The following is a 21,506-nucleotide window of genomic DNA, read 5'->3' as shown; positions in this document are numbered from 1 at the left end:
CTTCTTCATTCCACACTGTGAAAGTGAAAGAACGACCAAACCTCTGTAACCGAGCCATTGAAATGTTTGAAATCTAACGTACGCATGTTTAAAACGAACATACGACACCTCGACACCAACGTGAGACATAAAACCTGCGCTGTCCATCTTATTTCCTGCATCCCTCAACCAGAGAGAAGGTGTAATCCAGAGTGTGACAGCCCATCAATTCACACAATATTGCCATGAATTGCTCTTAGTAGAGCTCTATTGTCACCGCCATATGGTGCAAGGCTCCGCTGCTCTGAGACAGAATGAAGAGGGTCCCTGTGTGAATCATAATAACTGGTTTGAGAAAGCATCAATCACTCGTTAATTGTCGTCTCTCCTCTCACGCATGTGTCTCACAGATCCGCAGCGTGCAGATCCTCCCTGTGGATTATGAGATCGAGTACATTTGCCGAGGAAACCGGGTGATCGTGGGGCCCAAGGTCAGGAAGTGCTTGCCCAACGGCACGTGGACGGACATTGCGCTGCACAGCAGATGCTGTAAGTCTCCTCTTCTCGTCTCCTTTTTCATCCCGTCATCCTCTCTTCTTTTATCTCCTCACACTTTTTATTTTCCCTGGCAAATCTTCTGTGGTGTAATCATTTCCAACACGTACCATCTCTCAAATTAAAGCCACAATTAATAATAACAAAAAATAAAACCTCAGTTGTTTTCACAGCCTGTCACTGACTCTCCCCGTTTACACGTTGCACAGAGGAAACTGTGAAATACTCTGCAAGGCGGGGATTGGAGTAATTTTCATTCTCCACGGCTACTTATGAAAATCCACAGTAAAGAAAAGTGATGCAACCTTTAGTGGAGCTCAGATGAATTCAAAGCAGCAATCTTATTGTTCTAGTTCTTTCCACCATTTTAAAAGAACCATAGTCTGTAAATAAAGATGGACGACGTGTCTCCACTTCCTCCCACTTTACAGAAATGAAGCCAAAATACAAACGAGTCTGCGCCGTAGTGATCAGGGGAAGTGGCCACGGTATCGAGGTCCCTCAATACACACGCCTGACCAATCGAGAGTCCGTCTCAGCTGTCCATCTTGATCTTCCACCCTTTTTATACCACTTAATAACTAACTTATGCCATAGATTGTGTATAAAGATGAACGAACGCTGCAATCTTGCGCATTTGGAACCACAGTGGGTCTGTATTTATATAACGCTTTTCTTGTTTTAGGATCACTCAAAGCGCTTTATTCACCCATTCAAGCATCTTTCTCAATCATACATCACTCACAGCAATCAGGGGCAATTTAGAATTCATTATATTGCTCTAGGAGACTTTTCCATGCAGAATGGGGAAGTCTGGGATTCGAACTGCAGACCTTTTGGTTAGTCGATGACCCGGCCTAACTCCTGAGCCACAACCGCCCCTAGAGTCTGTGCAGTGGCAATCGTGGGATGAAGACCAATCACAACGTTTCACCCTGTTTCTATAGCATCAAATTACTTATAAAAACCAAACTACGACTACTAGAGAAAAAAATACTCTTCAACCTACATCAGTGTGATGATAACTACCTAAAATGACATCTATGGCCTGTCCACTAACATGGAGGAGGCAGGATTTATAACGTGCACTGCAACCAGCCACCAGGGGGCGATCGAGTCGATTTGGCTTCACTTTTGGGGAGTTGTCATGTCGTCCATCTTTATTTACAGTCTATAGGAGCAACATTATCACCCTGATACAGTGAAATAACAGCGAACACTTTCCTATTTACACATCCGGTGATTATGCAGCTACATCACTGCTGATTTGGACGGTGACTCTGAACACCGGGTGGATGTGCTGTCCAATAATCCCCCTTTTAACTCTGCTCCTGGTCCCTGGCAGCTCCTGAGGGAAATCTCTGGCTCTTTGGCAGATAAACACTCCACTTGATTCACCAGCTGGTCTGTGACCGTGTGTTGGCTGTTCTGGGCCGAGCAGGTAGAGCACAGGAGCTGTTTTGAATTTTTTTTTTTTGACCAAGCCACCTGCCTGCTGCAGCAGAAAATGATGCTGTGAGAGAGGTGAACAGTGAAGATCCGCAGAACTGGTGGGAGCTGGGGATTTGGATAAGTGTCTATTTAGGTTCATAACTACGAGTAGTTTCCCACTTTCATTTGATGTTATAGTTTTCTATTGTAGCCGCTTTAGATAATTATGTTTTCGCTCCTGACCGCTGGTTTATTGGTTGAATGGTTTGTTAGTTTTGATTGATAAGACAAAAACTACTGAATAGATTTCCATGAATGGTGGAAGGACGGGACGTGACCCAAGAAAGAACCTGTCCAATTTTGGAATGGATCTGGATCACTGGGTGGATCCAGTGATTCTCTTTTGTCAGTTTGCTGAACACTGCTGATTCCAGCTTTCTGCCTGTATCCTCTGATGCTGCTGTTAAACATGCACCTGACATTTTCCAGAGGGTCAGTCGAGCTGCACTCAGGCTGGACTGCACTGGACTCCGCAGGTCCTCTGTACTTTCTCTGCAGGAGGTGCACGTGTGAACGCAAATGTCAGATTGAGACGCTCCGTAGTTTCTACAGACTTTATGGCCTCGTGGTATAAAGTCCGTAGAAATCCAGGAGAAGTCAATGTGTGAACACAGCAGGGGATCCTCCAGATGTTTGCAGTGAGAAGCTTCAGAGATTTTAAGGAGCTTAACGTCCACAGACTGGATGTAATGTCTTTTAAAAAAAAATAATTGTCCTTTATAGTATTTAAGGTGTTTTGCTGCTTCTACAGGGTCTAAATCTGTATTTCTGTCTGCAAACTTTCCTTCCAAACCTAAATCTTGCATTCTGAAGCTTGAATGTAATTTCTACCCGGATCACATCTCCACTGCCTCTGCAAATACTGAGAATAAGGCCAGTGATCTAATCAGAACCCGGCTATATCTCTGTTTTTTGTTCGCTCAGTCCCTATTTAACATCAGTGGAATTTAGATTTCCCCAGAGTTTCTCCAAAGCAGGATTTTTGTTTTCTCTGGCTTATGTAAGTGAGCAGGCTGCAGATTGAAGTAAGTGTGTGTGTGTGTGTGTGTGTGTGTGTGTGTGTGTGTGTGTGTGTGTGTGTGTGTGAGTGTGCGTGCGTGTACATGCACTCGTATGCTGGAAGGAAGATTCAACAAACTGCAGATACACAGAATTAGATTCTAGAGCTCTGCATTTTGTCAGAGAATCAAACCAAGACAAAAGCTTTGGCCTCATTTATTTCTAGCAGGTGATCGACACTAATGGTTCCTGTTACATATCTGGAGTCTTCAATGGAAGATATTTATATCACATTGTGTCTGCACTGTATTTGGGACTTCCTGTTTCTGTTATCACCTCAGGGATACTAAAAAAAGCTTTTCTCATTCTGATTAAAGTAAATTAATATTTAAAATATTAACTATGCTGGTTAGCACTGTCTCAGTTGAAACCTGGTTCGCCACCTGCTGGTCATTATAGAGAATACAGGTTTCAGGTGCTTTCACATGGGCTTCGCTTTCTGAGTCTATGCCCATTTTTATAAACAGTCTATGGTCTGGAAGCAAATGGTCAACCACAGTATTTTATGATGGAAGATTAGTGTGATTTAAACATGGATTCAAAGAGAATATTTCTATTGAATCTATCTGTTGATTTTGAATTGAGCAGCACGTAAAGAAGGTTCTGGGTTCGAACTCAAAAACTCTCATATTTGTGAGAGATTTCTGCTTCAGGCATGCAGAGGCTTGTTCACCTTCACCCGTTCACACAACGCCACTATATCCAGCACACATCCCTTTCACACACTGTCTGCACAGCCGTCAGGGGCAATGTGGAGGAATCAGGAATCAAACCACGACCTTCAGATTAGCGGATTAGCAACCTGCTCTACCTCCTGACTCACAGCCGCCCCAATCCTGCCCCAGCTGCAGCGTGCATTAAAACAATCACCTGCCCCCAAGTGTCCAAAAAACCCAATAAACACTTCTTGAACGTGACTTAGTTAATCAAAGCTAATTTCCTGTCTCTTGCTGAACTCAAAAAATATTATTCTCTTCTCCCAAAGTTTATTACCTCAACTGCATCTTAATTCCCGCAGTGATGCATCTTTCTCTAACTCTCCCCGTCTCCCTCTCGTCTCCAGTGCTGCTGTGCCCGAGAGTGTGGACGTCCCTGGAGAACGGCCGGGTGACGCCGAGGCCTCCAGGGCCGCCGGTGGAAGGGACGGTGCTGCATTACAGCTGCCACGCCGGCTTCATCCTGGAGGGCAGAAACATCAGCCACTGCACTAAGCTGGGGAAGTGGGATGCACCCAAGCCCACCTGCCTCTGTGAGTGAATGAGATTTTACAGAAGGTGCCAATTATAGAAGAAATTGGAAAATTGTACTGTAGGAAGGGTTAAGTGTTTATCTACTGCACACGCCCCCCCGGGGTCTCACAGTGTAATATAAATATGTTCCTGGATCTACTTCCTGATCCGAGTCCCCACAGTTCTACTCATGACTCCTTAAAGATGACGGATAAGAAGCAAACACCTGTTCTCCCGGAGGTGGAGCACGGTGACTAGTCACTAAATGATGCAGCCAATCAGAGCGTAGCCCTCAGAGTGCAGGTAAAACAAGTGACAGTCGGACGTCCTGCACATTAAACCACAGACGAACGTTTCACTGCAGCTGACACGTCCGATGTCGGAGAGGATTTGTCCAAATTAGTGCAAATAAATGAGGATTTAACGCATCGAATGAAACAATGAACCGAAAAGAAACCAGGTTGCCAACTGGGTGTTAGAGGGGTTGGCATGGTAACCAGTAAAACTGCTGTGGGACTGGTATTAAAAGGGATGAAAGAAGGAATTATCAGCACGGTTGGATTGGGTGACTGAAAGTAGGCTACTTATTTTATAATCCCTAAAAAAGCTAAACTAATTTTATAAATGCTTTGTTTATATACATATTTAAAAACTGTGCTCAGGTACTGATGGAATATCTGAAAATATTACAATTTGAGTTATATATAAGCTAAATAACTGTTAGATTTCTGTCTCTTATTAAATGCCTGTAACATAACAGAGATTACATAACAACTCAGTGAGGAACCTCCTCCCAGGCATCGTCACTGCATGATGCTGCACTACAGCGATGCGTCACTGCCACCTAGTGGAGGAAAGTACCTGAGCCTCACTGCACCAAATCATTTTATTTTATTTATTTATTTATTTATTTATTTATTTATTTATTTATTAATTTATTTATTAGACAGGGACAATGCAGAGAAACATTGTCACAGGCTGCAGGAACTTTTGTAGGATTTCTGTCCGAGGCAAATTTACAATCCCATTATCAAAGGAGCCAAGTAATCATATAAACCTATTTATATGGATTTCCAAAAATGAGTTCCTATTACTGAAAAATATTTTAATTTTAAAGCTGTTTTCCAGTGTTGAATTAGAATGATAATAAATAGTTGATTGTTCCATTACAACCTGAATTAAGTTTTTAATCGTCTGTTCTTTCTTTTTTCTGTTTTCCTGCCAAAGATGACAGAAACTACACAGGTGAGATCTTTTCCTTCTTAATATCATCTTGCTCCTGATACACGAGACACTTTACTCAAACCCTCCTCTACCACAATAGTTACTCAGTTGTGTTATTTATTGTGTCATGGACTCACAAGAGCTCAGACCACATGGACGTCTGTGACAGAAACATATTATAAACATGCTCCTGTGACATGACCTTTTTATTCCTCTGTGCCGGCGACAGCCCGAGTTCGGAGACATTATCTTTTCTGTATTCGTCTTGTGAACGTTGTATCTCAACCACACTTTGAGGGAATTTCTTCAGATTTGGTACAAACTTTCAGTTGGACTCTGAAGATGCACCCGATTTTGAAGGTCAAAGGTTACGGTGTTTCTGGCCTCTTGAACATTATATCTCGAGTCTGACTTTAGAGAATTTCCTCACATTTTGACCAGTTGTCACTTGGACTCAAGCATCATTGGACTAGAGGTCAGTGGAAGTTTTAAAAAAACATGTATGTAGACTGAAACTGCTCTGGTTGGAGGAGGCAGAGAACTGCAGGACGGTAATTCTAGTTACTTATAACATATCTCAACATAAACTAAGAACTTGTTTCCATACCCAGACTAAACAAATATAATCTGCCACAAACAAAAAAAGACTTTCCTTTTAAAAGACTGTTTTGAAAATGATGCATTCAGAAACGTATGCAAATAAATTCTAGGAATAAAATGTCGATTTTAAAATAATGTTTAATGCATTACATGGGCGTCTTTTCTTTAATATGCAACAATCCTCACATGTCAGTGAGTACTGTGACCACAGGAGGGCAGCAGTGGTCTTTGAGAATTGGGCCAAACTGGGGCGTGTCTGTCTCCATCTGGTGCAGCTGTAGCCTGAAGCAAGTGACAAGTGGTTGTTCTGTAAACGAAGAATTCAATCCCAGAACCAGCTGGAGAGATCGGACCTGATGTGGGGTGGGGGGGGGGAGAAAACTTCTTCTATCTAAAAGTTTTCCACCTAAATGTTTCTCTGCTGTGAGAAACAAGAATATAGGCCAAGATAAATTTGATTTGAAGCTGTAGACGTTAAAAGAAATTAGTTTTCATATCTTTTATATCAAAGCATTCACAGGCTGAGAGCGTTCCCCCCCCCCCACACACACATTCCTACCAGATGTTACATGAGGATCATTATTTTTGTTGAGCAGAAAATTATATGAATCAAAGCAAGAAGAGAAGCCAATTTAATCTGCTGCCAATTATTACTGATAAATATCCAAACTGACACGCTCGTGTCTTTATTTGAATTCCAAACTTTGACGGATAATTCCTGTTAGCTCAATGCTAATGATGGCTGCTCTGCTGCTGCCATGTAGAACTAAGCAGGGTTTTGAAGAAGTGGAGCATGAGACCAGATGTGGGTTTGTAACCAAGCAAGTATAAACAGTCAGGTACAAAATATCCTGTTCACTTAGCCCCGGTCCTGAAAGTGTTTGAATGAATAGAACTTTACTATTCACTAAGGCTGGAAAATTGCCTTCGCCTCACCAGTTCAGCATTAACAACGACATTCAAATTAAAAATTAAAATAGCAGTTCAATTTCTGTGGGTTGAAGTGCAACAGTCACAATAAAAAACCTGTTCAGAAGCCGTTAAAACAGTTCAAAGTGTAGTTCGGTGTTGAGGGTTTGAAAACCGTTTGCAGTGGGTCATTTTCTGAAAAATGAACTAATGTGCTGTGTCAGCCCTCCTGGGAAAATGAGGGGTCAAAACATCTACCAGCGCAGCCATTTAATCTGAGCGCTGGTGAGGATGATGGATACGTTTGTTAGCGCTGCATTGTGGGTCAGCCTCTCGCTCGGTTATGTCACCACATTAGCAATTGTCCAGATATTGAATCATACACTGAAGCGACCATCCTCGGAAAGACTCGCCCCCACACACAGTTACTGTAATTGAATTAGAAATACATTAAAGACTGTAAAGATATAAAGATGGACGACATGACCACTGGCTGCAGAGTAAGTCATAAATCCTGCCTCCTCCATGTTAATGGATGGGACATGAACCAAAGAGTCAAGTAAATGTTAAATACATTTAACCAAAGATGGTTTGTGTCATGTTCTTATCACACTGATGTTTGTGTGCTCGTGTTTCCCTGTAAGTTTTGTGAAAAGTACTGATTGACACCTGAGACTGATTCCTGATTGGTCGAGCATGTGTATCAATGGGACTTCGTTACCTTGGCTCCACCCCCCCGTGCAGACTATGGCTCCAATACACAAGATGGCGGCGTTTGGCTTCATTTCTGGATAGTGGGAGGAAATGTGTCGTCCATCTTTGAATCCAGTCTATGGCGTAAACCTGCGTGAAAGCAAAAAACCCATCACGTTCACACACTGTTCATTAACACTAGTCTGTGCAGACACGATATACAGCAGCTGAACTCTGAATATATATAGTTTTATGTAAGTAATCCCTCGAGTTACTGAGGGAAAAAAAGTTTCCGAATGTCACGGACAGACACAATTAACAAAGCAGCAGACGAACACTGTTCCCACAAATAGACATTTCCATCCACTGTCTCAACACTGACCTCCTTCTGGTTCTGCTCTCTCCGTCTCGCTCCACTCCCTGTGCCATCACCACCTACTTACTGCCTCCTCAGCGGGAGAAAGGTTAATACCCTGTTCCTGTGTTTGTGTGTGTGTGTGTGTGTGTCGGCTCTACCCTGTGTGTGTGTCTGTGTGTGTGGAAGGACGGCATCACTTCAGTTCATCCGTTTTCTCCTAGTACAGTAACGAAGCCGCAGATACACAATAAATACGAACAAATCAGCAACAACGACCAGGACGTGACGAGTTGAACCTTCTCTGCAAACAACTGCAGCCAGTTTAACTTGCTAACAGGAAAAAATTCACAGCAAATCTAGATCAAATCAAGTTTTAGTTGCATAGCTCGAATTCAGGAATCACAATTAGGCTCATGGGGCTTAACAATCTGTACAAGGTGCGACATCCTCTGCACTTACTCCTCGATTATGGTGAGGAAAAGCTTTTAAAAAGGCTTTTAACAGGGGGACAAATGCTGTGAAACCTCAGGGGAGAGTCACAAGTCAGGGATCCCTCTCCGTGGACAGACAGAGGTGTAATAGATGTCGCTTGTAACATAGCACATCAACAAAAATTACTTTTAAAACTGGATGTATCAATGTTTAAAGCATTTATGCAAACAGAAAATGCTTCTAAGGACCTTTACGGATGTGTGGGTGTCTCCTAATGATCGCTCCAACTAAAATGTTCAAATACATCAACGGCAACAAATGTAGTTTCTTTGTTTAAAAAAGTAATTTAGTCAAAATGTGCAGTTCTAAACTAACGTTGCTCAAACAGGAATAAACTTTAAATAAAAGTCTGTTCAGTTGTGAATTAATTGTTGCTCGAGGGAGTCTTGGATGTGGGATCCACTCCAAATAAACCACACTGGCCATGTTCCCTGTAATCAAGGCACATGGAGGCTCACTGATGTGTTTTTAATAGTCTTTTGAGAAATGTGGTCGCCTGTGGCTCGGAGGAATAAGCTGTAGCAGACTCAGAAAACATTGCGTTTGGACTTGTGGGGTTTGTTGAAAATTAGAAACATTTACGGCCATCTTTGGGATTTTAGCTGCCGTGTGTCTTCCCTGTTCGTGACGTTAAAACGTGCCACCAGACAAACTGTGTATAAGTACGACTCCATACAGTTCAGAAACCATGTTAGTTTGAGGGAGATATCTATTTTTATAAATACTCAAATTTTGCTGCAAAGTTTTTAACAGATGAACAACAAACTTATTATTTTCTTTCCACCCTGATACTTGTGTTATATATCTTTTTAATGGCTGAGATTCTGCAGAGTATTGGAAACTAGCTGTAGTACAGTGTGCTGCTGTGGGCAAATTATGTAATGATCACACTGTATCTCAGTACATGACACACTTTATTTACCGGCCAACATTTATGCTTGTGCTATATAATAGCATAAATATACGTTTTTAACTTTTTACTATACAAAAAAGGCTATTATTAATATAATAATCATTATTTCTACCTCTAATCTTTCTATTTTAATCATTTAAAAACGTTTTATTTGTTTTCTTCTTATATTTCTGCCCTGATGTTTCATAATCTTCAAACTTCTTTTAATTGTTTCCTGTCGTAAGCATTAATCCTTTATTTTGAACTTGTTAAGCAGCTTGTAACTGACTTTTAAAAGGTTCATTATTAAATCATTATTATTATTATTTCCATTATTATTTTATCTATAGTTTCCACCGAGACAATCTGATGCAACGAGAAAACTTAAACATCCGAAACGTATGGATGTTGCCGAATGCAAAAGTCTGATTTCTGCACCAAGTTGCTGCGATTGACTTGTGGCGTCGACATTGTGAAAAAATCCTTACGAAAACATAACATCGGCCATCTTGGGAATGGCTACAGTCTGATTGATTTTGCACAATATATTTTGCTGGAGCGTTTTTATACAGATTCGTATTGCTCCCTGAATGAACTGCGCCCTGCAGGTGGAGGACAATATAATCTGGCAATTGTGTTAAAAAGGGAACATTCAGAACAGTATTTTCCTCACTATCGCATCCGCCAGGAGGGAAGCAGGCCATTACTGTGAATGATGCCCAGTGTGCAAACTGCAGACACACAAATATAAAGTACAAGTTCCTCATTATAGCAGCTCAGCAACATGTTACAACACTTGTGTCTCCATTGCATCTTTTTCAGGCTGTGCAGCAGCTAATGTCTGCTCTGAATGTGGCATTTGCCACCGTAGCGGTTGTTAACACTGCACTGCCCGATGCTTATGGAGCGAAGCAGCATATAAAGTTCACGGCTGAATAATTGATAGTGCGTTGGATGGGGTCATGGGGTGGCAGCGGGGATGAGGAGGTGGAAGTGGAAGGCAAATATCAGCGGATGATCACTTGTCTCACCTCAGCCTGCGAGGGCTTGTTAGCAGCTGGATTTGAATAGCTCCGTGCTACTCGGAGATATCCAGATAATGAGATTTGGGTAATGAACCAGGGTTATAGTGTGTAACAGTCATATTGCATCGCCTAACTACTGAGGGATTTTAATTTAGACCGGAGAAATAATTATCTTCTTCTCGACTTCGGCAATAAGTCATTTTCAAAAAGGAACCTTAACAATAATATTCCATCTGCAATTAAAACACGTGCACAGGATCTGTAAAAACATGTGAAAAGTTTAACATCACGTTCCTCAGACAGTCTGTGAACTGTCGTTTTGATGTGACCATATTTGGAGGAGCGAGGGGTGGAGCTTGAGGACATTACACAACCAACTACACCTGCGGCCTGCACCCATTGGATGGCACTAGCTGTCAGTCACACAGGATCCACGCCCCAACACATACTGTGCTGTATCGTCTATTACACACTAAATTGGACCTTTAGACAAAATTGCACCATAATTTACTAAATTAACATCGTGCTGTATTGAAGAAGACTTGAACCTCGAGATTGAAACCATTAACTATTAAGAACATGTTTTATTGACGTTATAAATCAAGTGAAAAGTAAAGTAATTTTCTCAGACGTCTGCAGAAACGTATTTCTTTGTGCAACCCATGGAGTCGCCCTCTACTGGTCATTCGAGAGAATACAGATTTCAGGCCCATCCGCATTGACCTCACAGCTGCAGCTCCTCTCTCTTAATCTTAGCTCCTGTCTCTTTAAGGCCCCCCCCCTCCTGATAAAGCCCAGTCTGCTCTGATTGGCCAGCTTACCCACTCTGTTGTGATTGGTCAACTGCTGCGTAAAATATGTCGGGCTCCGCTCGCTCTCACTTTACTTTGTTGGAGGCCAGTAAACTTGCATTATGCAAATTTGGAGCAGCGTGATGTTGTGTGACGTCACGATGTCCAGGAAGTAGGAGCTTCAGGAGCGCTCTTCTTCTTCTTCTTCTTCTTCTTCTTTGTTCGATTAATTGGCGGTTGGCAACCAACATCAAGGTGCATTACCGCCATCTACTGTTTCTTCTTCTTCTTCTTCTTCTTCTTCTTCCAGGCTCTCTCTTCACTCTGGGCTTTTTTAACTTTGCGGATCTTTTACATTCACTAAAAACCTTTGTAACACACTGGAGGAAAGAAGTAATGAAAACGCATCACATGGGTCCTTTAACCTTTAAAGGCCATTGTGTCAGATTATATGTGTGTAGGTGTTAATGGCTGCAATGTGTGTTAGCGTGTGAGCATGATGGTGTGTCGTAGACGAGGCTGTGGGCTGAACACAGCAGGTGTGCAGAGTCCATGTGCGTCTTATTCACTACATCACTGTCTCTGCTTTCCTCCGATAGAGACCAAGGCAAATAACATCAGCCGTGATTGATACCAGCTGCCACATTTTTTGCTGATTTCTCAAAGCGGCATCTTTTATAGACTTGGCTGCGGAGGGGGGGGGGGTGCAGATGAAAATGCTCTATGAATTAACTGAGGCGATCACCGAGCTGAGCTGCACATTGCTCGCGTTTGGTAGCACAGCACAAGCACTTACAGGTCAAACAGCATCGAGGGGGTTATGTTGTTTTTCAATAGCACTTAAACGTACCATATGTAGCTTCGGCCACAAGGGGTCTCCCAATCAAAACTAAAACAAAAGACCTAGTGTGATGATGTAGTTAAGCAGCGTGAAATCATGGGAGTTGTTGTCTTCACCTCCACTGCAAGGTAAAATCGATCTGACGCGACTTAGGTTCAAATCATGTTCACGGATGAGATCCTGTATTAAAGTTTTATTCACGTTACGCAGCAATAAATAATCGTGATCCATTCCGAGTGACCAATACAAACAGCGGAAGGAAAAACATCATTTCCCCCGAAAGTTGTAGCAGAGACGGACGAGGCCACGAACAAAGAGGATATGATGCAATTAAAAAAGGACGAAAATGACACGTTACATTTCTCTGGGTTTGAACCTTGTTGAAAACATTTTGGATAATGCAAGTGCACAAGTTTACAAAATATATGTTATCGTTTTTAGACATTTTAATGCAGAATTGTCATATATTATAATTTTTAATGTGGTTGATTGCGCAGTGGTTGTCACTGTCGCCTCACAATACGAAGGTTCTGGCCTCTAACCTGACATGTTTGAGTTTGCATGTTCTACCCGTGTCTGCGTGGGTTTTCTCCCGCCCACAGTCCCAAGACTTACAGCTGAGGTTAATCGGAGACTCTAAATCGCCTGTAGGTGTGAATGTGGATGGTTGTTTTCCTCTGTATGTCAGCCCTATGATGGACTGGTGAACTGGTGTACCCCGCCTCTCACCCAGTCTCTGCTGGGATTGGCTCCAGCCCCCTCAAAGGATGAGCAGCACAGATAATGGATGATTCTGCAGGTCCCAAGAGCAGAATCAGTGCTTTAGCCTCAGCTTGAGGGAAATATCTGAACAACTATTGGTAACATTTGCGGGTTTTAGCCATATGTTACTACCAGGATGGATTTTATCTAACATTAAATCTAGTGCCACCAACAGGTCAAAATTGTCCAGTACTTTGCTTCGAGCATAGACTGTAAATAAATATGGAGGACGTTCCTTCGCTTCCTGATATGAAGCTAAAGTATCCTGGATACAAACGACGCCATCTCGTGCCGATGACATCATGGAGCCGTGGTATCTAGGTCCCACTGGCGTTTCACCCCTTTTTTTTATAACATTAAATAACTAATAAATACCAAACGTATGAAAAATGAACACTTGAACAAACATCAGAGTGAAAGAGACTATACCTCAAAAGACAGAATGTATTTGACGTGTATTTTGACTCTTTACTTTGTTCCACGTCCCATCCACTAACACGGATAATGGCTCGACACAAGTTGACGTTTGAGGTTAAATGAATAAGATATGATTCTGAATCACGTTTCATTTCTTCTTGCTGCACAACCCACTGGTTCTGTTCACGATTCCATCTTCATATTTATTATATATATGCTCTTTGTTTGCACCGATCTGGCTCGAAGATAAACTTACACTCGCTGTGTGCAATGACCGCAATGCAATTAATTTAATCTGATCTCATCTCGCTAATGGCAACTATTCAGTGATTAATCGTCCCAGGTACAAAAACCTCAACCATCATAGTTTGAGCTTCCCAGCTGCTGTTTTCCTCTGTTTTTATGTGCAAACTGAATTTTCAACCGTTGAACAAAACAAGTAATTTAAAAATGTCTCCTTGGGCTTTGGGAAATGACGACGCTTTATTATTATTTCCTGACATTTAAAAGACTCAACAATTAATAGATTATTTTAAAAAGTAATGGGCCGATTATTTGATTACGAAAGAAATGCTCGTTTTCAGCCCCACTTCTAACTACATGTTAAAATGTAATAATTGAAACTCAAGCATCAATAACAAATATATACAAAAAATATGTTTCAAATAGAATTCAGCCCAGTTTGAATTATTAGACAGGAGCAGAGGTACGGTTGAATATTAATGTTCAGCAACTTCTAGTGGAAACGTGACAATATATACGAAAGGGCTGGACAATAGAACAAAGGCCGTGCTGCATCAATCATGACAATAATCAATATCATATTGATCATATTTTCCCCGCGGTGACGAGAACCTGTGTGACTCACACAAACAGATCCATGCTCGGAGGAAAACCAATCCAAGTGTCTGGGTATTAAAGAGTCCCTTTTTTTAAACCTGGCCTCTAACCCCTGCAGCACCCTGGTGTGTTGAGGGCATTGATCAGGAATCGACCATGGACCCAGCAGCCTGTGTCTGAGCAGCTTGTGTCTGAGCAGCTTGTGTGGCAGCGGCTACACAAAAGAGAATAGAGGAGTAAAAAAAAATGCAAAACAGCAAATGTGACAGGAGGAGGTTGTGCGTGGAAAAATGGATGAAACTGTTTAAGTTGAGCGCAGCGTGTAACTCATTACTAAATCTTTGAGGACATTTTGCCCAGAGCCCCCTCCCAACCACTCATCCCCCTCCCTCCCTCCCTCTCTCTCTCTCTCTCAGCCTCCCTCACACACACACACACACACAAACACACGCACACACACACACACGCACACAGCCAGTCGATGCTGCAGTGGATCAGTCGCAGAGCTCTGGCGCGCCTGCTCTCTCTCTTTTTCCGCGGTGAATCGTTTCATCTGTTGGAATAATGGCTGCGTGAAAAAGCTGAGGAGACGTCGGTGCTATTTCCGAATTCGTCTCCAGCTCTCGGTTCATGCTCCAGTCGTTCGGCTTCTTCCGTTTTTTTTGTCTTGTCTTATTTCCATCGGCTCCCATTTGCCGCGGCTGACGCGTTCTTGCGTTCGATTCTTACGCGTCGTCTTTTTTGGGGGCGGGGGGGGGGGGGGTTGCGTAAAAGCCGTGAGTGATTTACGGCGCGCGACGTCCAATATTTACGATTTTTTGTTGTTTTGGTTTTTTGTTTTTTTTTGCGCGCAGGAAATAAGCGACGCGCATGTTTCCTCGCGCCGGATGCGTGAAGATGCGGGGATCGAGGCTCGTTCGAAAGTTGACGCTGCGATGATGCGAGCGCGTCCTCACACGAAGTGATGCCTGAACTGTCTTTGACTTTGTCCCGAAAATATCCAGCGCCGACATGTATTATTAACCGCGCAATATGCTAAATCATACGCGGGCTGAATTATTCACGCGATGCTTTAAACACTCGCAATTAAAAGTAAACATTTGCCGTGCGCAGTATCTGCCCGGAGCTGCGCGTGACAGCCACAACTCGTGCGTGGTTTTTGTTCTCATCGAGGAGCCGGACACGTGTTGAGCGCTCTTCATTTTTTTTCTTTCTTAATTTTGAAGTTGCAAAATTCGTGCGTTAAAGAAGATTTAGCCGCTGCAGCACCGGTGGCTCGCCCCCCCCCGGGCTCCTCTCACCTTGAAGCATGCGGGCGACGCGCACCAGTCCCGCGCCGGTGACTCGCGCCACCCGCGGGTATGCGACGCTGCTCCGGGCATCTCTCATCGTCCTTCTCCTCCTCCTCGGGCCTCGGCCCTCCGCAGGCAAGAAGAAGCTGTACATCGGAGCCCTGTTCCCCATGAGCGGCGGCTGGCCCGGCGGACAGGCGTGCATGCCCTCCGCTCAGATGGCCATGGACCTGGTGAACAACCGGAGCGACATCCTGCCCGACTACGAGCTGGAGCTCATCCACTACGACAGCATGGTGAGTGCATGTGCGTGTGGAGGAGGTGCGCGCTCCAAGTGATGGAGTCTAATGATGGGCAATTATCATGAGGAGTGACTGACTTCCTTTTTTTTTTTTATTTGCTGTGCTGTAGGCTACATCATTTATTCACCACTCTCCTGTTTAATTGTTTCCCCCTGCGATCAACTGTGCATTTTATTTTCTATTGCCTCAGTCAGGGCAGAGATGTTTCATTTTATTGTGCTAATAACATCATGCTGCCTTTTTTTATTTTTGAAACACCTGTCTGTCTGTGCCAGAGTCTCACATCTCAACCTCTGCCTCACAAAGAGGCGGCTGCTTTTTTCTTATAGGTGAACAAACACACCTCCTGCTTGTTGCTCATCAATCATTAATCATGGTGGTATTTTAAAATGTCAGCATTATCAACCGCTATAAATCCAATATCCGGCCCCCAGCTGTTTTCATTTCCCCCCCCCCAGCTGCCCTGAGTTTACCACCCACCGCACACTTAGGTGGACTTAAATCAAAAAGCATCGCATCCCCCTATGTGAGGGAAATACAGGGTCTTATTTGTGCCTTGTTGCTGCACGTCCTCATTGTTATTCTGAAAGTTTTTGACCTCAAAAAAGGGACCATTTTTTTTCTCGACAGAGGGATGAGCGGAGACACATGAAAACAATTACTGGATATCCCCTCTGTCTCCTCTCATGAGGGACGTTATCAATCATGCTGCAGGACAGATGCCCGGAGAGAGAGAGAGAGAGGCAAGGAGAGAGAGAGAGGGAGAGAGAGGGAGAGAGGGAGAGAGAGAGAGAGAGAGAGGCAAGGAGGGAGAGACAGGGAGAGAGAGAGGGAGAGACAGGGAGAGAGAGAGAGAGAGAGAGAGAGAGAGAGAGAGAGAGAGAGAGAGAGAGGCCGAGTCACCAAACAGTTAACTGTACTGGGACTGGTTAGAAATTTGCTACGAGCTTTATTCTGATTGGTGTACAAGGCTCTGCATTGGAATCCTGTTAAACAGAATAGCAGGGAGAGAGATTGAGTTTATGTGTGTGGTGTGTGTGTGTGAGGGAGAGAGAGAGAGAGAGGGGGAGAGAGTTGGCATGGCAACACAGTTTACTCTTGAAGCACAGCACAGAAACAAATAAGGTTTCAGCTCTGTGAAAATATGTGTGCAAATGCATACGGCGGATGTGTGCTGAGCTGATAGAACAGTGCATGTGTGTATGTTTGCATTCTGCTTCGCATACACCTTGTTCTTTGCAATCAAATGCTAAACAGATCAAGTGTGTGTGTGTGTGTGTGTGTGTGTGTGTGTGTGTGTGTGTGTGTGTGTGTGTGTGTGTGTGTGTGTGTGTGTGTGTGTGTGTGTGTGTGTGTGTGTGCATCCTCTGATTAGAAGTGTAGTGAAGCAGGCAGTTGCAGATGTAGCTGCCACAAAAATAAAGATAAAGCAATTGCATGAACAGATTTCATAGGGATTGGAAAACATCGCTCCTCGTGCTTCAGGAGTCAGTGGCGCCTCCGGCTCGAGGAATAGATCCTTTTGAATAGAGCAGCTGAAATAGGCTGGTGTAACATTGTCTGAGTGTTTGGTTAATTCCTTGAATTAAGTCAAGGGGGGGAATTTATTTCTCCTGCTCTGGGTACAATGTGTTTGGAGAGAGGGATTTTTTTTTTTCTGCCTCCCGAATGTTTGTCACCTGGCTGGAATAGTAATGAGGATATTACCCACCGAGAGGCAGGAAAGCAATTATAAGAAAAGGGATTAATTAGCTATGATATTTACATCTAGTTATTACGAGGTGTTTGGTCAGAGAGCGGATCACCTTGTAAGCACATCCCTTTGTTTAACCGAGAGATGAAGACGAGGGCGTAACTGGCCCTTTGTTTGCTCACAATTTAAGATCAAAGCTGGAGAAGTGTAATTATGCAGCAGCCTCTCTTGACTTGAATTTGTGATCATTGACGGGGGAACTTTTATTGCGTCTTCAAAGTACTAATGACGGTGTCGAATACAAGACGTGCCTTCAAGTTTGACTCGGATTTGGCAATCAGGTGCCTGAATACACGTGCGCACACACACACACACACACACACACTACACACACACACACACAACACACACACACACACACACACACACACACACACACCACACACACACACACACCAGTCTGTGACCATTAGGGCTGGGAGTATCAAGCGATGTCCTCTGCTTGTTCAACATCATACAATATTCATGAAGCTCAACACTTAATCCCAGCCTGTCCTTTTAAGGGATGCAGATACCCTGTGGTAGCAGACGGCTTGTTTCTCTGGCTATTCTGGCGACAGCATCAGACTATTTACAGCCTTCTGAGATCCACACACAAGGAGACACATGCACACACACACTCGCTACGTGCAGACACGCACGCTCTCCGCGCAGGCCGTTGCCATGGATATATCAAAGCCGAGACTGCAAACTTTGATCAATTATTAACAGTGATGGAGAGTGAGACAGTGGAGATACAGTACAGAGAAATGGTGAAACAAGGTCCTTCCCTCACTTCCACAATTTATTTTAATTGGCAGCCATGACACAATTCTCCTTCCACTGTGGCATAACCGGTACGCACTGGTTCTCGTGTATGTCCACTGGCGTACAAGCCTGAGGTGAGGTGCCAGACATAATTATGCGGAAATTAGGCGAAATAGCTGCGGATGCTTTGGGATTCAACACATAGGCTTCTCCCCAGACCCTCATCATATCACACTCTTTTTGTATCATTTTCCAATCTGAACTGTAATTACAGAGTGTGCTATAACAAGCCAGTGTTCACTACCGTTCTTCTGTCCAGGGAACCACGAGTTTCTGCCACAGGTTATCGCAAATCCTACATCTCCGCGTTAACGCAGACACTGATATTAGCTCGGAGAATTTTAGCACCAAGGGCAGCGACAGAAGTGCAGCCGTTATGTCATGTAACTGTACGTGCTGTGTGCTGTATGGCTGTGCACACACACTTGTACTGATACATGTGTGCGTGTCAGTAAATGTGAATGTGTGAGGAGGGCATGAGGGCCGTCAATCCCGGCAGTCTCATGAGACATGGGGGGCTCAGAATGAAAGTGGAAGCGGTGACGACCCCAGAGGGCTGTTGGAGACAGACCTCCAAGAAAAGCTTTATTGCCTTTATTGCGTAGCTGCCAACACCTATGTCTCTGTGTTTTTTCATCAGGGAGCCTGTGTGCCTTCACACCTCTTACAGCATCGTGTTCCCGTTTTAATACCAGAGGTTTTATTTCTTATCAGCTCATAGAAACACTGCATGATTGAAAGGTTCAAGAATAGACCATTGAATATCTGATGCCGTTCTGCAATTGTTCTCAGGCATAGAGCCCGATCATTATATACCATTACAGATGGCTGCATGTTAACCTTACTGTGGAATAGAGATTGAACAGGTAAGAGTGAGGTAAACCAGCTGAATTTATTCCTTGAAAAAGACTAAAGTCAAGCCCAAACTTCTCCTTTCCTGCTTGCTGTTATATGAGCAACGAGGGATTTTAGAATTTAAGTTTTATTTTACTGCCATCTGCCATTATCTTGCAAATTTCACGTATTAAATTCAGAGATCTAAAGGCACCGGATTTTACATGACAGCGATTGGGAACCTTCTTCTTCAATCAAGGGCCATTTCAGTTTTATTACATCCTCCGAGGGCCATATCAATTATTGAACGCATATATCACATTAACCTCTAATGCAATTGCTGGAACTGCTTCTATTTAGCGAAGTGTCTGATGTCAGATGGTAGTGATGATGATGATGATGCTACTCGTTGCTGATTGTAGCCAAAATTAGAAGAAGACAGCAATTCTCCCTCGTACCAAACTCACAGAACGGTGGCTGCTTGGTGAAGGCTGGTGAGAAAAACTGGAAATTCTGTGTTTGTTTTCCTTTTTATCTTGTGCCAGACAAACTGACAGAAACAACAAGGCTCTTTCTTAAACTCTCCCTGTGAATGTGGTTTCTGTTTCCTAGCTAATAGCCGGCTCACCACAAAACATGCCTGCATAACATTGTCTCTGACAGAATGCCATCTTGTGAAGGCTGCTTATTGGGCGCCAAAGGATGTTAACATAAGTTTAGTTGCAGTTAAGCTGAATGTTTCCAGCTGCAGTGATTCAATTTTCATGACTTGACCCACATTCCAGCCTGCGAAAAAAGAATGAATTGTCGATTTCTCTTGGAGAGAGCAACATCGCAAATCTGTTATTCTTTTCTTGACAGTTGCAATGATGCTCGTCAGTGATGGCATGTCATGACCAGAAGGGGGCGCCATGAGGGAGACATTCTAAAAGCTCCTGTTAAAGGTTTTATTATTTAAGATGGTGACTCCCTATTTATCAGAATTCTGAAGGGAGCAACTAAAATCCTTGAACAGGACATTTTAGGTCTGTGGATCTCACATAAAAAAAAATTATTGATGTTATTGTTGATTTCCCATATTTTTATGTTAGAAGAAATACTTTATTTTATTATTATTATATATGAATTGTCTCACAGGTTGGACCATATACAGCCCAGATCTTCTCTATGGTCTCTCCCTGTTATATGGGCTTTTTAAAGTGATCTCTGTCCACCATGATTGCATTTGCCACTGGTGTACCATCCAATAAAAAACATTCTACGTCAGCTTAAGTTCCTCAATTCGATTTTGTTGAATGACTAAACAAGTCAAGAGACGATAGAGATGATAGCTCCTTGTCTTGATTAAAATACCTAAATAACCTCCACAAGGTCAGAGTCTGCACTTTTTAATTTCATTCCCATTTCTACATGTTGCGAGCAGCGATTAATTTGGAAAGATTGTTGAAACAAGCCGTTAGTAAAAGCTGTGATGTTGGATGGTAATGATAGATTGATTAAATGATTCAGAAATAATCAGCGTGGGCAATAAATTAGCACCACTCATCGGGGTAAAGTTAAAAACACTGCAACAATAGAAAGCTAACAAGCATCTTCTCAGCATGCAGCCGGTCGACAGCCACACTGACACAGAACACAAATAACCTTCGGGAAAGGCAGTGTTTAAAAAGGCCTGTCTGTCAGTCTGCATCACCCTCAGACCACAGCAAAGCCCGCCGTTAGTTTTATGAAGAGAAAGCAGCCATGTGCCGAACGCCAGGTTAACAATCAGCTGCTGATTTGACCCAGAACAACCAAATAGGAGGAAGTGATCTGTAAAATCAGCTGGAGCGGTGATTGATTGGGAGGAAAACCTGCCGCCTCTCGACCCGACATTGCACAAGGTTGCCGTCGTTCCTTTCTAACATCAATATTGTGAGGCTGCTTTCCCAGTCAGTAATAATACTATTAACCCAGTGAATTGAGAACGATCAGCTGTGCAGGGACCTGGACTCGGTGAGTAATTTTACAGGCATGCTCTCCTAACCTCTAATTACAGACGGTAATCAGCTTAGGGCAACATTTAAATGACAAGCAAACAGGGTTTATGTACAGATTCCTATTGTTGTTGGTCAGTGAGTGCAAAGACCGAAAAGGTTTCCGAGAACAGGCTCTGCTGCTTGTGCTGGTGATGAAGTGGCAGCTGTCAGGGAAAGTAGTTGAATCCAATGTCCCTGCAAACGTTTACATACTTAACCCCGTGTTGGCTTGAATACTTCACTGGTATTTATGTTTCAGGATTGTTTCTTTTGATTGGTAGTGGGATTGAGAGACAGACAGACAGTAAACATGTCACATGACACAAGGTGAAGCAAGACGATG

At 43.2% G+C, this 21,506-nt stretch overlaps 1 protein-coding gene across 2 annotated transcripts in view; it reads left to right on the top strand.

The window, feature by feature from the left end:
- The window catches only part of gabbr1a (gamma-aminobutyric acid (GABA) B receptor, 1a), a 66,979-nt gene that overhangs the window by 5,522 nt on the left and 39,951 nt on the right, over positions 1-21,506 (top strand). For both annotated transcript variants that reach the window (XM_034609881.1, XM_034609880.1), the window contains 4 exons: positions 390-528; positions 4,148-4,333; positions 5,541-5,558; positions 15,585-15,745. In XM_034609881.1, coding sequence (XP_034465772.1) covers positions 390-528; positions 4,148-4,333; positions 5,541-5,558; positions 15,585-15,745 — 504 coding nt within the window. The remainder of the gene's footprint in view (positions 1-389; positions 529-4,147; positions 4,334-5,540; positions 5,559-15,584; positions 15,746-21,506) is intronic.

Source organism: Hippoglossus hippoglossus, chromosome 16, assembly GCF_009819705.1.
Source record: "Hippoglossus hippoglossus isolate fHipHip1 chromosome 16, fHipHip1.pri, whole genome shotgun sequence".
NCBI classification, from domain to species: domain Eukaryota; kingdom Metazoa; phylum Chordata; class Actinopteri; order Pleuronectiformes; family Pleuronectidae; genus Hippoglossus; species Hippoglossus hippoglossus.
The sequence above is the reverse complement of the archived record's forward strand: the minus strand, read 5'-3'. Positions and strand labels throughout refer to the sequence as shown.